The sequence below is a fragment of the Lepidochelys kempii genome, chromosome 17 (assembly GCF_965140285.1).
Source record: "Lepidochelys kempii isolate rLepKem1 chromosome 17, rLepKem1.hap1, whole genome shotgun sequence".
NCBI classification, from domain to species: domain Eukaryota; kingdom Metazoa; phylum Chordata; order Testudines; family Cheloniidae; genus Lepidochelys; species Lepidochelys kempii.
This window is the reverse complement of record NC_136396.1, coordinates 1724677-1740452: the sequence shown is the minus strand read 5'-3', so window position 1 is coordinate 1740452 and position 15776 is coordinate 1724677. Positions and strand designations below refer to the sequence as shown.

At 56.3% G+C, this 15776-nt stretch overlaps 1 protein-coding gene across 2 annotated transcripts; it reads left to right on the top strand.

The window, feature by feature from the left end:
• The first annotated feature begins 2955 nt into the window (after positions 1-2955).
• ERAL1 (Era like 12S mitochondrial rRNA chaperone 1) lies at positions 2956-15159 on the top strand. 2 transcript variants are annotated; one of them, XM_073315926.2, is made up of 11 exons: positions 2956-3116; positions 7237-7398; positions 7736-7863; positions 7954-8031; positions 8195-8241; positions 8686-8747; positions 9210-9322; positions 9650-10051; positions 10351-10500; positions 10788-10868; positions 11739-15159. In XM_073315926.2, exons 1-11 carry the CDS (start codon positions 3050-3052, stop codon positions 11859-11861), a joined length of 1413 nt encoding a protein of 470 aa, XP_073172027.1. In that variant the 5' UTR covers positions 2956-3049; the 3' UTR covers positions 11862-15159. The 2 variants fall into 2 exon arrangements, with proteins under 2 accessions (XP_073172027.1, XP_073172028.1); XM_073315927.2 differs by lacking the exon at positions 10351-10500.
• The last annotated feature ends 617 nt before the right edge of the window (positions 15160-15776 follow it).

The following is a 15776-nucleotide window of genomic DNA, read 5'->3' as shown; positions in this document are numbered from 1 at the left end:
CTGTGGAAGTCGGGGGGGCTGAGGGGATTGCGGGGGGGCTGTAGGGGACCCGGGGGGCTGTGGAGGCCGGGGGGGCTGAGGGAATTGCAGGGTGCTGGGGGTGGGGTGTGTAGGGGGCCCAGGGGCTGAGAGGATTGCCGTACCCTGGGGGTAGGGGGCTGTAGGGCCCGGGGGGGCTGAGGGGATTGCGGGGTGCTGGGGGTGGGGGGTGTAGGGGGCCCCGGGGCTGAGGGGACTGCGGGGCACTGGAGGCCGGGGGGCCTGAGGCGATTGCAGAGGGGGCTGTGGAGGCCGGGGGGCTGAGGGGATTGCGGGGGGGGGGCTGTAGGGGGTTGCCAGGCCCAGGGGGGGCTAAGGGGATTGTGGGGGGCTGTAGGGGATTGTGGGGGGCTGGAGGGCACCCGGGGCGCTGAGGGGGTTACCAGGCCCGGGGGGCTGAGGCGATTGCAGGGGGCTGTAGAGGGCCTGGGGGGGCTGAGGGGATTGCGGGGGGCTGGAGGGGGTCCGGGGCGCTGAGGGGGATGCCAGGCCCGGGGGGGGGCTGAGGGCATTGTGGGGGGGGGGCTGTGGAGGCCGGGGGTGCTGAGGGGGTTGCGGGAGGGCTGTAGGAGGCCGAGGGGGCTGTGGAGGCTGGGGGGGCTGAGGGGATTGCGGGGGGCTAGAGGGGGCCCGGAGCACTGAGGGGGTTGCCAGGCCCGGGGGGCGGGGGCTGAGGGGATTGCGGGGGGGCTGTAGGGGGTTGCCAGGCCTGGGGGGGGGCTGTAGAGGATTGCGGGGGGCTGGAGGGGGTCCGTGGCGATGAGGAGGTTGCCAGGCCCGGAGGGGGGGGAGGGGCTGAGGGGATTGCGGGGGGGCTGTGGAGGCCGGGGGGGCTGAGGGGATTGCGGGGGGGCTGTAGGGGGTTGCCAGGCCCGGGGGAGGGCTGAGGCGATTGCGGGGGGCTGTAGGGGGCCCAGGGGGGCTGTGGAGGCCGGGGGGGCTGTAGGGGTTGCCAGGCCCGGGGGGGGGCTGTAGGGGATTGTGGGGGGCTGGAGCGGGCCCAGGGCACTGAGGAGGTTGCCAGGCCCGGGGGGGGGGCTGATGGGATTGCGGGGGGGCTGTAGGGGACCCGGGGGGGCTGAGGGGATTGCGGGGGGGCTGTAGGGGGTTGCCAGGCCCGGGGGGGGCTGTAGGGGATTGTGGGGGACTGGAGGGGGCCCAGGGCGCTGAGGAGGTTGCCAGGCCCGGGGGGGGGGCTGAGGGGATTGCGGGGGGGCTGTGGAGGCCGGGGGAGGGCTGAGGGGATTGCGGGGGGGCTGTAGGGGGTTGCCAGGCTCGGGGAGGGGCTGTAGGGGATTGCGGGGGGGCTGTAGGGGGTTGCCAGGCCCGGGGGGGGCTGTAGGGGATTGCGGGGGGCTGTAGGGGGCCCGGGGGGGCTGATGGGATTGCGGGGGGGCTGTGGAGGCCGGGGGGGCTGTAGGGGATTGTGGGGGGGCTGTGGAGGCCGGGGGGGCTGAGGGGATTGCGGGGGGGCTGTAGGGGGTTGCCAGGCCCGGGGGGGGCTGATGGGATTGCGGGGGGGCTGTAGGGGGTTGCCAGGCCCGGGGGGGGCTGTAGGGGATTGTGGGGGGCTGGAGGGGGCCCAGGGCGATGAGGGGGTTGCCAGGCCCGGGGGGGGGCTGAGGGCATTGCGGGGGGGCTGTGGAGGCCGGGGGGGCTGAGGGGATTGCGGGGGGGCTGTAGGGGGTTGCCAGGCCCGGGGGGGCTGTAGGGGGCCCGGGGGGGCTGAGGGGATTGCGAGGGGGCTGTAGGGGGTTGCCAGGCCCGGGGGGGGCTGAGGGGATTGCGGGGGGGCTGTAGGGGGCCCGGGGGGGGCTGAGGGGATTGCGGGGGGGCTGTAGGGGGTTGCCAGGCCTGGGGGGGCTGTAGGGGATTGCGGGGGGCTGTAGGAGGCTGGGGGGGGCTGAGGGGATTGCGGGGGGGCTGTAGGGGGTTGCCAGGCCCGGGGGGGGGCTGATGGGATTGCGGGGGGGCTGTAGGGGACCCGGGGGGGCTGATGGGATTGCGGGGGGGCTGTAGGGGGTTGCCAGGCCCGGGGGGGGCTGAGGGGATTGCGGGGGGGCTGTAGGGGGCCCGGGGGGGGCTGAGGGGATTGCGGGGGGGCTGTAGGGGGTTGCCAGGCCTGGGGGGGCTGTAGGGGATTGCGGGGGGCTGTAGGAGGCTGGGGGGGGGCTGAGGGGATTGCGGGGGGGCTGTAGGGGGTTGCCAGGCCCGGGGGGGGGCTGATGGGATTGCGGGGGGGCTGTAGGGGACCCGGGGGGGCTGATGGGATTGCGGGGGGGCTGTAGGGGGTTGCCAGGCCCGGGGGGGCTGTAGGGGGTCCGGGGGGGGCTGAGGGGATTGCGGGGGGGCTGTAGGGGGTTGCCAGGCCTGGGGGGGCTGTAGGGGATTGCGGGGGGCTGTAGGAGGCTGGGGGGGGCTGAGGGGATTGCGGGGGGGCTGTAGGGGGTTGCCAGGCCGGGGGGGGGCTGTAGGGGATTGCGGGGGGCTGTAGGGGACCCGGGGGGGCTGTAGGGGGTTGCCAGGCCCGGGGGGGGCTGATGGGATTGCGGGGGGGCTGTAGGGGGTTGCCAGGCCCGGGGGGGCTGTAGGGGGCCCGGGGGGGGCTGAGGGGATTGCGGGGGGGCTGTAGGGGGTTGCCAGGCCGGGGGGGGCTGTAGGGGATTGCGGGGGGCTGTAGGGGACCCGGGGGGGCTGAGGGGATTGCGGGGGGGCTGTAGGGGGTTGCCAGGCCCGGGGGGGGCTGAGGGCAGGCTGTAGGGGGTTCCGGGGCCCCGGGGGGCTCTGGCGAGCGAGTGGCTGTCCCCCAGCAGAGGGCGCCCCGCCCGGCCCGGCGCAGACTGTGTCTGGGCTGCCCCGCCCCCACGCTGGGGCCCCGCCCCTCGATGTGCTCCCAGCCAATGGGGCGAGCCCGCCGCGCCCGCTCCCACAATGCCCCGCGGCGGGTGAAGATGGCGGCGCCTGGGGCGCGAGGCGGCGGGGCTTGTAGCTGCTGAGGCCTGGGCGTGTCATGGCCGCCGTGGGCCGCGCTCTGCGCTGGGCGCTGCGGGCCGGGAGGTCGGGCCGGGCCCGCACAGGTGAGAGAGCCGCGGGGCGGGGCCCGGGCCGGGTTGTGGGGGAGGGAAGCCGGGCCTGGGGCCGGGCGGGGGAGGGGAGCCGGGTTGGGGGGTGGGGGCCTGGCGGGAGAGGGGAGCCGCGGGGCGGGGCCCGGGCCGGGTTGTGGGGGAGGGAAGCCGGGCCTGGGGCCGGGTTGGGGGGGCCTGGCGGGGGAGGGGAGCCGGGGGGCGGGGCCCGGGCCGGGTTGTGGGGGAGGGAAGCCGGGCCTGGGGCCGGGCGGGGGAGGGGAGCCGGGTTGGGGGGTGGGGGCCTGGCGGGAGAGGGGAGCCGCGGGGCGGGGCCCGGGCCGGGTTGTGGGGGAGGGAAGCCGGGCCTGGGGCCGGGTTGGGGGGGCCTGGCGGGGGAGGGGAGCCGGGGGGCGGGGCCGGGCCGCGTTGTGGGGGAGGGAAGCTGGGCCTGGGGCCGGGCGGGGGAGGGGAGCCGGGTTGGGGGGTGGGGGCCTGGCGGGAGAGGGGAGCCGCGGGGCGGGGCCCGGGCCGGGTTGTGGGGGAGGGAAGCCGGGCCTGGGGCCGGGTTGGGGGGGCCTGGCGGGGGAGGGGAGCCGGGGGGCGGGGCCGGGCCGCGTTGTGGGGGAGGGAAGCTGGGCCTGGGGCCGGGCGGGGGAGGGGAGCCGGGTTGGGGGGTGGGGGCCTGGCGGGAGAGGGGAGCCGGGGGGCGGGGCCGGGCCGCGTTGTGGGGGAGGGAAGCCGGGCCTGGGGCCGGGCGGGGGAGGGGAGCCGGGTTGGGGGGTGGGGGCCTGGCGGGAGAGGGGGGGCGGGGCCGGGCCGCGTTGTGGGGGAGGGAAGCCGGGCCTGGGGCCGGGCGGGGGAGGGGAGCCGGGTTGGGGGGTGGGGGCCTGGCGGGAGAGGGGAGCCGGGGGGCGGGGCCCGGGCCGGGTTGTGGGGGAGGGAAGCCGGGCCTGGGGCCGGCCGGGGGAGGGGAGCCGGGTTGGGGGGTGGGGGCCTGGCGGGAGAGGGGAGCCGGGGGGCGGGGCCCGGGCCGGGTTGTGGGGGAGGGAAGCCGGGCCTGGGGCCGGGCGGGGGAGGGGAGCCGGGTTGGGGGGGGCCTGGCATGGCCTGGGAGGGGAGCCGGGGAGCGGGGCCGGGCCGCGTTGTGGGGGAGGGAAGCTGGGCCTGGGGCCGGGCGGGGGAGGGGAGCCGGGGGGGCGGGGCCAGGTTGGGGGGGCCGTGAAGCTTTGGAAGGCCCCATTGGGCTGGTTCTGGTTCACTTAGCTCTGGTCTACACTAGGACTTTAGGTCGAATTTAGCAGCGTTAAATTGATGTAAACCTGCACCCGTCCACACGATGAAGCCCTTTATTTCGACTTAAAGGGCTCTTAAAATCGATTTCCTTACTCCACCCCTGACAAGTGGATTAGCGCTTAAATCGGCCTTGACAGGTCGGATTTGGGGTACTGTAGACACAATTCGACAGTATTGGCCTCCGGGAGCTATCCCAGAGTGCTCCATTGTGACTGCTCTGGACAGCACTCTCAACTCAGATGCACGATTGTTTGCCGTTGCTCTGTCGCAGGGAGGGGCTACTGACGACACGGCTTACAGGGTTGGCTTACAGGGAGCTAAAATCAACAAAGGGGGTGGCTTTACGTCAAGGAGTATTTCAGGCAGGGCTTCACGGAAGGTTCCAATAAGAAATGGTGCACCTAAGTTATTGTTCTTATTGGAACAAGGAGGTTAGCCTGGCCTCTGATTGATACATGGCTAGATCTACCTCGCTGCACCTTCTCTGTGAGTGACTGCAGTGTGACCTAGAGGAATGAGTCCCCTAGATGGGGGCGGGGAGGGGTTTGCAAATGAGTACAAAACAAATCTGGTCTATTTCTTGTTTTGATACACTCCATCTATCTTTTACTGCATGCCATCCACATCTCATGGCTGCTCGGCAGAAGATGGTACAATAGGACTGCTAGCAATCCGTATCACCTGCCTGCTCACCATAAGATGGTTCAATAGGACTGACTGCAGGACTAAAGAAAATGACGTGATCAAGTCACTCCAAATTTAGTCCCTGCGCCCATGTCTGCCCAGGCGCTCCTGATCGACCTCACACAGGTGACCAGGAGCACCTCGGACATGACGATGACGGCTACCAGTCCTATTGCACCGTCTGCTGCCACAAGGCAATGGGTTGCTGTTGCTGTGTAGCAATGCAGTACAGCGTCTGCCAGCACCCAGGAGACATACGGTGACAGTGAGCTGAGCGGGCTCCATGCTTGCAGTGGTATGGCGTCTGCACAGGTAACTCAGGAAAAAAGGCGCGAAACGATTGTCTGCCCTTGCTTTCACGGAGGGAGGGAGGGAACGGGGGCCTGACGATATGTACCCAGAACCACCCGCGACAATGTTTTAGCCCCATCAGGCATTGGGATCTCAACCCAGAATTCCAATGGGCAGCGGAGACTGCGGGAACTGTGGGATAGCTACCCACAGTGCAGCACTGGTTACAGGGCTCTGGTCTGCGTGTTTGGAGCTGTCCCCGGTGCTCTGCTGCCGCCACTCAGACGCTGGTCAACACCCCAGACTGCCAGCCTCGGCCACCAGGAGCCAACCTCCCTACTCCCTGCAGTGCTCAGCCCCCGTCTTCTGATCAGGGAGCTCTCCCCAGACCTGGAGAGCAACAGACCAGTGGGATGGGTCTGGGGGTGGGGGTGCTGTAACTGGCCAGTGTAGAGGAAAGCTCCGTATACAGTTGCTCAAATAAGAGTTTCTGCCTTGTAATGGTTAGGTCGCATGTTGAGAAACTCTCCACTATGGTTACTCACTGTACCCTGACATCCGTTATAGCACCCGTGTTTCAGTTTCCTGGCAAAAGGAGCACAACCAGCTCTTCTTCCTGCTATCGCCGTGAGAGTTCAATAGTGCTTAGGAGTCATTGTTCAGCACTTTCTTTTTCTTTTGGTATTGAGTGCAGTCACTATTTAGCTTTGTACGACCCACCTCAAGTCAGCCCATAAAGCCAGCCTCCATCTCCCAAACAAGCCCCTTTGCGCTTTCTCCCTTGCCACCCCCCACATTTGTCAGGAGCTCCCAATAAACATCTGCAAAGCCATCTCATTAGCCTCCTTTGAATTCTTCCTTTGCTGTGATGTTTACAAAAACTTGATAGTGACTGGGCCACTGGTGTGAAACCAGTGTGTCTTGCTGACTAATATCATCTCATTGTTTCTTTGCACTTGTCCATCTCTTGTTTTTTGTCTTCTACTTGGATTGTAAGCTCTTTGGGTCGGTTCCATCTTCTTGTTGTGTGTTTTTACCGCAGCTTGCACAGTGGGGTCCTGGTCCATGACTGAGGTTCCTAGGTGCTAGCATGATACAAATAGTAAATATCAATGTACAGGCATAAAGGACATGTTACCGGCCCCGAAGCTTCTTGTAGAAAGTGAGAATTCTTAGCAGTCTGACAGCTTTGGAGCAATGACAGAAGTACTAGTGTAGACTCAGCTCAGATGCCTTTCTCATCATGTTTATCTGAACTTGCTCATTGCTGACCTTAGTGACTTGGTGGTAAAAATGCATGTGCCCAGTCTGCACTTGTGGTTCCATTGTTAGCACCAAAGGTGGGAGAACTGGTAAAATTTCTCTCTGCACAGGTTGCTGAAGAGGCTGCTAGATATGGACAATACAATTCAGACACAATTCCCTAAATGAATGCTGGGAAATGGTGCTGACCCCTTTTCATTGTGGAAGCTGTGTGAACTGGCACATGAGAAGGCTTTCTAAGTGTAATGGGCAGCAAGGAGGGAGGCTGGGGAGAATTACAGGTAGGGGCTTCAGCCACACTGCATGAGAGTGTTTGCTAATATCTCTTCTAATGTGATTAATCCTTCGTACATAGTTCATACTAATGGTTTAGGAGCCTTGATTATGGAATTCTCTGGTTATGTAGTGTGTGTGCCCTTGTCATTACCATCCCAACTGTAACCTGAAAGAACCATAAGCTGTTAGTGGGATTGAGGAACCCATATTGGTAAAATCTAATTTCTCAGCTGTGTTTTGAGGCCATCTTGCTTAGAATTTCTTGTAGCATTTTCGGTCCAGCATGCAGCAGGTTTAAGTTGGTATTGCTGTGTTGGTTTTTCAGTCAGTGGTGCCTGTTTCCTGGAGAACAGAGCCCAGAGGGTCAACATATTCCCTGCTTGCTTTTATGGAAACATTTCTGCCCTGGATACCATCCTAGGAATTTCCAGAGAGAAGACAGAATGTGCACTGGGTCAACATCCACCATCGGTGTCTTACTGCAAAGGTAAACTCAGCTGCCTGCATGATTTTTCTAGGGAGGTGGTGAACAATAGCAATAGAGGCAGCCTCTAAAGAGGGCATAGCGGAAAGTTGGAAAACAGCCTTGGAAGGACTGACTTGCAAAAGATGTTCCAACAGTTGTAAATAGCTGGGTATCCCATGAGGTGGGGATTAAAGGCTGTACATTCTTGTAGTCTCTCAAGATTAATCTCGTCAGCCACTTAATATTTTGTTTTGTGCAGTGATATCTTTTGAGTCTTTGGTGCACTAATCCATTAAATGTGTGCAGTCTGGTGTGACTGCAGTGTTCTTACTTGAACACCTTATTTCTCTCTCTGCAGCTGAGCAAGATAGCTTGTTGGTGCACCAACCAGATGAGCCAGAGAACCCCAAGGTTCTGAGAGTTGCCATCATTGGAGCACCAAATGCTGGGAAATCTACCCTCTCGAATAAACTCTTGGGCAGAAAGGTAAAGCTTTGCAGCATCTGAGAACCAGGTGACAGATTGTTTTTGTCTACGTTTCTTAGATGTTGTACACATCTGACTTGTTTCCTACAGATTTTCCCAGTATCGAAGAAGGTGCACACCACACGATGCAATGCCTGTGGGGTCATCACAGAAGAAGACACTCAGCTGGTAGGTATTCCACATGTGATAAGGTAACTCTCAGCAATAGACATTTGTGATCCATAGCATTTTGCTTACACCTTACAGTCTACTTCAGTTGCACAAACTGAAGTTTTAGCTTCCTGTCAGTAATTACAGGAAGATCCTTATTGGTTTGGCTTTCTCTTTCTAGATCATCCTGGACACACCTGGCCTCATCAGCCACACGAAAGCCAAAAGGTATCTCTCTCAATGTGGGTAGATGAAAAATCCAGCTGGGCAAAGTTTGAGGAGACCAGAACATGAGTTCTGTTGTAGGAGCTTGTAGAGCAGATTGAAAGGGGTGTAATGGGTATTTACTTGGGATAGAGGTGTGTTGTGCACAGAATGTGAAGGTCTTTGAGCCCAGTTCTTGTCTCTGAACTACCTTAAAATTACCAGCAATCCAGTAGCACCTAGAGTCCACAGTCTTTGTTGAGATCACATTGTGCCAGGCACTGCACTCTCAGTGAGAGATGATGTAGGCCAAAAGGTGGCACTGCACTATCTGGGTACTAAAAGGGAATGTGAAATGGACTGTCTTTTGTTTTAAGAGGAAATTCTTCCACTCTGCCATGGGATGGAAAAGGAGGCAGTTTATGATCAGATGCATGTGCAGTTCCATAATAGGTATTTGTCTTTCAGGCATAATCTGGAGAAATCCCTGATACATGATCCATGGGACAGCATGAAGCATGCAGACTTAGGTGGGAACCCAGTTCTCATACTATATCAAGTCAAATCCTGATCTGTCTGCGGTGGGTACTTGTATGGCTCCCATTGCCCTGGTATCCGAGTGCCCATGTACTGAGTGGAGCAGCAATGGCAGCTCCTGGGTGTGCGGGGATAGAGTGGAGGGGAACTACATACAGGAACTCTCCACATATGTAACTGGGGAAAAGTATAGTATACCTGTACAACGCTTAAGGAGGAAGTGTGGATGATTGGACTGGGCTGGGTTGTTGAGGATTATTTAGTATGGCACTGGGAAGATGTAGAAAAGTGCATTATTTTATCATATTAGGAACCTCTACACGCACACTCAGACGTACACATTCTGCTGTGGAAGTAAGAAAGGCGGTGATATGAACAAAGAGTCCACAAGCTGAGGGGCATTAAAGACTGATATCTGCCACGAGGGGATTGAAATGTATCTCTCTGTTTGGCAGTTCTGGTTTTGGTGGATGTGTCAGAACGCTGGACACAGAACCGTCTGAGTCTCCAGGTGCTGCAGTGTCTTTCTCAGTTCCCACAGATTCCCAGCATCCTGGTCATGAACAAGGTAAATGAGAGAGGGATCCAAGTCCTCTGTTTTATACAGTGAGTTAGCGCTTGGGCATTACATACAGGGCCTCTTTCCTTTATACCTCTATTGAAGGTTAAACTAAGTGTTGTTCTCTTGGCAAGTGCCACAGAAGAAATCAATTTATTTGAAGGTTTCCAGTGTCTTGTAACTTACAAGGGGGTGACATAGGCCTGCAGCAATAGTGCAGACCTTACATCTGTGATTCATCCCTCTTTCACCTCAAGATTTGGATTATTACATGAGACAGTTACATTTGTCCCAGTTCCATCTGGAACAAATTCCTGATCAGTCTTTCTATTTCAGGTGGATCTGCTGAAGAGAAAGGCCCTTCTGCTGGACCTGGTCACTGAGCTCACAGAAGGAGTTGTAAATGGAAAGAAACTGAAAGTGAAATCTATGTCTAAGATACATTCGGACTCCACCAGAAACAATCCCCTTCAAAGCATCCAAACTTGCCTGTCTGAAAATACCTCCAAACAGTCTGGTTATCTCCAGGATGCCAGCGAAGTCCAGAGAGGCTCTAGCTCAGATACCAGTTGTAACATGAGGGCATCAAACTCTAATCATATGTTGGAAGGCACAGAGAAAGTACAAATTGCAAACCACCAGGTATCTAGAGACTTAAAGAACAAGAAAGGCTGGCCACACTTCCAGGAGATCTTCATGCTAGCAGCTATTAATGGAGAGGCAGTGGAGACGCTGAAGGTAAATTAGCCTGAAATAATTTCATTCTACCTTGTGACTTGCACCCTCTCACTCTTGTGGTTTGAGCCTCATATCGTATGAGGAAATAGCCAACCTTTATTTGTCTGACCTGTCCCCTTTCTCCTGGCCTGCGGTCTGCAGCTCCCTGAGGAGTCCCTGGTATGCTGGTGATGGGGTGCCATCTGACCAAGGGAACTGTGCCATGTCAGACTACTTAAGAGTGCCATCTTTGATTTATTTCCACCTAGGACTTTTACTGGTGACTTTGGGTCCCCTTTAACTGCCCTTTGTGTCGACAGAAGTACCTCCTGATGCAAGCCAAGCCAGGTCGATGGGAGTACCACAGCAGGGTTTTGACAAGCCAGTCCCCCCAGGAGATCTGTGATGATATAATTAGGGGGAAGCTACTGGAGTATCTGCCACAAGAAGTGCCCTACACTGTGCTTCAGGTAGGAAGCAGCTCAGTGAGAGCAGCTTTTCGTAAGTGTCCATATGATGAGAGAGATCCTTCCTGGTAATCTCTAAAGGTTTGGGTTTAATGTTTGAGGGCATGTGGCACTGCATTATTCCCAAGTCCTTCACTGGGGAGTAGGGCCCTCATGATGCCTGTTGTGCATGTGTGCTTGGCCACGAGAGGGACAGGCAGCGGAACAGGAGTCTCTGGGGCCTGGAGGCAGGGGACTTTGCTCTTTGGAGGGGTTTACTGAGTGGTTGGGTTTGTGCCCTAATGTTGCAGAAGACGGAGATGTGGGAGGAAGGGCCGAGTGGGGAGCTCATCATCCTGCAGAACCTGCTCGTCCCAAAGGAGACCCATGTGGTGAGTATTCTTGGAGAATCTCTATGCTCTTTCGCTGCTGACTGGGGGAGTCTGCTGATTGGGAGCAGAAGAAAGGAGGGTCTGCAGACCCAGTGTGGGAGTAGGATCCTTCATGCATCCATGGAGATCAGTCACATTTGTATGGCGCATACTAGATATCCTGTTTCTTAGCCAGTTCTCTGCTATAGGCTAATGCGCCCTGCACTAGGCTTGCAGTACAGACTCTGAGTCCTGTGGGCTGTGAATTGCAGGTCAGGCACAGTGTAAAGTGCATTAAATATCTGTAGCCCTGTGGTACGTCTAGACAGAGTGAGGCCAAACCGCCCATTATGTACTAGGTGGAGCATAGCAGTGACAGGGTCTACTCTGTACCTTCCTTACCCTCTGACTAGAGCATGAAGGCACAGCATGCGCCAGCCTCATGTGTGAGTTGGCCAGTCAGTCACTCGAGGTACCTATCTCCCCTTTGGCACAGACCATGCTGTCTGTGTCTGAGGTAGAGAGTACAGGCCCTCCCAGTGTCAAGTAGCTGGTTTTTCAGTTTCTCTGCAAACGGGGCAAGAGTCTGCACTGTTCTGTGGTGACAGATACCCCATAGGCAGGGTTCAGGGATGCTTCAAATCAGTGTTTCTCAACGATCGGTCCGTGGACTGGCACCAGTCCCTGAGATCTCCCTGACGCAATTTAGGAAAGCAGCAAGCCGGTCTCTGGTATCAAAAAGGTTGAGAGACACGGAAATGAAACATCCTCTTTATCTTCTTCCCCAGTCACCATGTTGCTCTCTTGGGCTGTCTCTCCCTGCAGTTAGGTGGCACTGCCAGAAGTCAGGGAGGTGAATGTGATAATCCTCTGTCTCTGTTTGTGGTACAGAAGATGCTGATCGGTGTGGGAGGCCAGCTGATCAGCAAGATTGCTCAGGAGGCCGGGGAGGACCTGATGAACATATTCCTGTGTGACATCCGCTTGAAGCTCTGTGTGAAGCTGAAGAAATGAGCTGCTTGTTTAGATGTTACCAACTCTTTTTGTCTGACCACTAATGAAGAGATGGACACGCTGAAGAACATGGAGCCACCCCTTTATGGTGGGGCTGACGCCCGCTGGCAATATCAGGGCACTGAGATTCCCCCTGGGTACAGTGAGGGATGCTGAGTAAACCAAAGAACTAAAGTAGAATGTTCTTTGAAGGGTCTGAACTGCAATGAGTTTAATGGTGGAACGTGGTGAAATTCTCAGACATTGACCTACCCCCAACAGATTATCCAGTGAGAACTTGGAGTGGATGTTGGGGAACCAACCCCCCTCTCCCACCCAGTTTTAGTGCTGCATTTACAGAGCAATCTGTCTTTGCTTCCTCTACTGCTTCTTGGCTTTCGCATCCTTTGGAGGACTAGCCTGCTATCTGTACTGCCAAAAGCAAAAACCTGTGGCTGGAAGTTGTGCTGAAAATGATGATTCTGCAGTGGCAGAATACGGGGTGGAGAGAGGAGGCAAGAGCACAAATTGAATCTCTAAGATCAGGGTCATTTCTGAAGGGCTCAAACAGGTGTCACCTGCATGCATGTCCAGATGCATGCATTGTATTGCACCTCAGTGGGCATGAGTGATATGAGCACTGGTCTGTCAAATACTCTCCAGACCATTAATGTCCACTGTGAAGAAGTAACTCTAGTCTCCCTCAGGCAAGAGCTTAAAACGCTTCTACAGTAATTGGTGTTCTAGAAAAACTGCAGACTCAGCTATGAGTAGCTGAGTGAGTACTGTAAAGTGAAATGCTGCCTGTATAGTGCTTGGGGGTCCTTTGGCCTGAAAGTGGCTTTGTAAATATAACTGTCCTTTAAAGTCAAAAGGACTGCTGTCTTCTGGCAAAGAAAGGGTTATCGGGTGTATTCCCCTCATCTCATGTCTTCAGTGCTGTAAGGCCACGTAGCTGTACAACTAGAAATGGTGGTGGTCCAGCTGAAAAGGCTGCACCAGCCCAGCTCACATGCTGATCTTCCTTGTGATTGCAGCACCTCGTGCTGTCTGCCTGGTGCTTCTTCTGCAGGCTGTGGAAGTCTAATGAATGAGGGATCATGGAAATTGGGCCTTTAGGAGCCAGATGTTTGCTGATGGGGGCTGGAGCAGAGGATGTTGCTTGTAAATAGAGCCACTCATTCCTTTTTAGTGTAGCTGGGATAGCAGGTGGGTATTGCTGAGGGAATCACTCTATTGGTTGCAGTCAAAGAGAGACATGTTGACTAAGCAGTGGTTCCCAACTAGAGTGCACCTGCAATAGGGTGGTGCATGGATACGGTCTCCCTTCCCCTACGCAGTTGGCACCCTGGCCTCTTTCCATTCTCCTCTTTCCTATTTTGCAAGCATTTTTGTTGTCTTGTTTTCTGTCCCTTATCCTTTTCTTTCACTTGCCAGAAGGCTGTGAGGGAGGGGCCAGGCTGCACGTGCTGCTGTGACTGAGCTGAGTATCAGGAGAGCAGAGAAGGAGAGCGTGGGTCAGTGGGCTGCTGTCTGAACATGAAGCTCTGTATACCTGAGGGGCTGCTGCAGGAGGCTGGGGGAAAGGGGAATGCTTCCCAAGGAGCTGCCTGATTTTAGAAGCGGCAATCTGAGAAAATTGCCATGGAGTGGAAAGTGGATCCATTGAAAGGCTTTCTCTACTCCCATTGCTCCTTATCTCCTTTGCGCTGCCCCAGGGGATTCTAGGTGTGCCCCTGGTTGGAGAAGCAGGGATGTCACAGGTCAGGCTTGAGGTTCATTGCAGAGCTGGCAGGGACGTTCGCCTTCACTGGTAGCGGGTGACACGGGTCAGGACTGAACGCCATGGAGATTGAGAAGACTAAAATCTGAGCTGCATGGCAGTCTATAGGCTTGTGTTGCCCTTCCAATAGCTATGTTGGTGTTGGCACGGACTGGCACAGCCTCTGCAGACAAAGATGAGATGAGCTGTTTACTGGCACCAAGATGCATTAACTGGCATATTATAGATATGTATCTAGACGACTGTTTCTCAAATGTGGTCGTCATGGCTGCATGTAGCCACCAGGGAATTTTCTTGCAGCCACAGCCTCCTGGGCGGGGATGGGGGAGAAAGCAGTGGCCCCCTCCCCCAAGGCCGCCAGCAATGGTTGGGTCCTGCCCACCTCCGGGGAAGACAAGCTAGAGGAGCAGGCAGCCAGTAAGTTCCCCACCTTCCCAGGGCTGGTGGGGGCAGGCTTCAGCCCTCGGGTGGCAGGCTCCAGCCACAGGGCTTCAGGCTCCATTTCCCGGCTGTACGGTGGCGGGCTCTGCCCCAAGGTCACTCCCCCCCAGCACCTGGCCCCTGCTGCCTCCCTATCCATCTCCCCATCCAGGGCTTAATTTGTCCTCAGGCTTGCTGGGGCTGAGTAAGCCTGCTGGGAAATGTGGTATTTGTATGTTTGTTTATATCACTTTTCACAGCAGACTTAGTAACTAACATGTCTTTTTTAAATTAAAAAAAAAGGGCAACCAAAAAAAGCAAAAGACATAAGAAAAAATACAAGAACTTACCAAGCACCTTATTTGTTTCTATTCTGTTTAGGCCTAGTAAAGAATAGAGACAACTGTATGTTATTTTTATTGAGTCTGGGGAAAAAATCCCAAATAAATTACAATGATTTGGACATGTATATGTGCATATTTCTTTTTCCTAAAGTTAATTAAGTATTTAGGAAAAATTGTCAGAGTGGCCACCACCATCACTCTGAGGCTACCAAAAAAATTGTGAGAACCCCTGATCTAGATTCATCATTCCCCTGCCGTGTGGGGTTGCTATATAAATCAGGTGATTGACTCCTTTATTCAGATCACAAGCCACAGAGTGTTGATCTCTCCATGTTCCCAGAGCTAGGCTTGCTAAAGGATCTTGCACATGGTAGGAGATCTCTTGAGACATCAAGCTACATTTCCCATTCTGTGGTGTTTACAAGCAGCCCTGAGCACTTAAGGTGCTGCCCAGGCAATTAAAATAAGGATACCTTCAGGTCCCCCAGGCACTCCCAGCTCCTGTTTGGAACCCAAACCTCTCATGAAATCCAGTGCCACTTTCTTCCTTCCCAGAGAAAAGGGGAGGCTTCGGTGGCACTGACAAAACCCACTGAGCCATTAAAGACTCTGCCATGGAGGAGATAAGAGCATCTCTGAGCAACAGTGAGCTGCCTTCAGATAGTAAGGGGATACCCTGACTTCTTTCTCTCAATGCGGGGGATATTTTGGTGCCCTGAATGTTTCTAACTGACTTCTATTCCACTGACAATAAAATGAGGTCCCCGCTCAAGCAGTCGTTTCTCTTCCCCTTTCTGTCAGACGGCAGCGGCTACCTGGGATCTGTTTTACTCTGACTAAAATCAGGACACTTTCATGTATCTTCTTTCTTCCCAGCTGAACTTAGATCACCTTTCCATAGCAGTGGATTGTTCACAGGTGCTTCTGAAGTTGACACCTTGCAGGGAAGAGAGACTGGTAAAGGAGCTTTGAGGATTCAAAAGGTTGTTTCATTTGGTGTCCGATACAATGAGGAAACCATTCCTTTGTGAAATGTTGACAGACAAAGTAAGTCTCAAGCTGCCCCAAAGCATATTTCAGTGATTTTTCCAGGCTGAAGATCAGAGCCCAGTGCCTGGAGCAGCTGGTCCCTAGGAGTGAGAGGTGATGGAAAATCAATGCAAAATGTATTTCCTTGAAATGGAAATACTGTGTGTGAAAATGCTTAGTTGCCTAACTACCCGACTGACTCAGTGAGAGGCTGTGCTTAGGGCCTGCTCAGTCTGAAATGTGAGGCAGTAGCTCATTAATAAGGCTTGGCAAATAGATTAATTAGACATCAGCCAATCAGTTCTCATATGAAAGGTACTGTTAGCATTTGTCCGAAGGCCCAGACTACGGAAGGTGCTA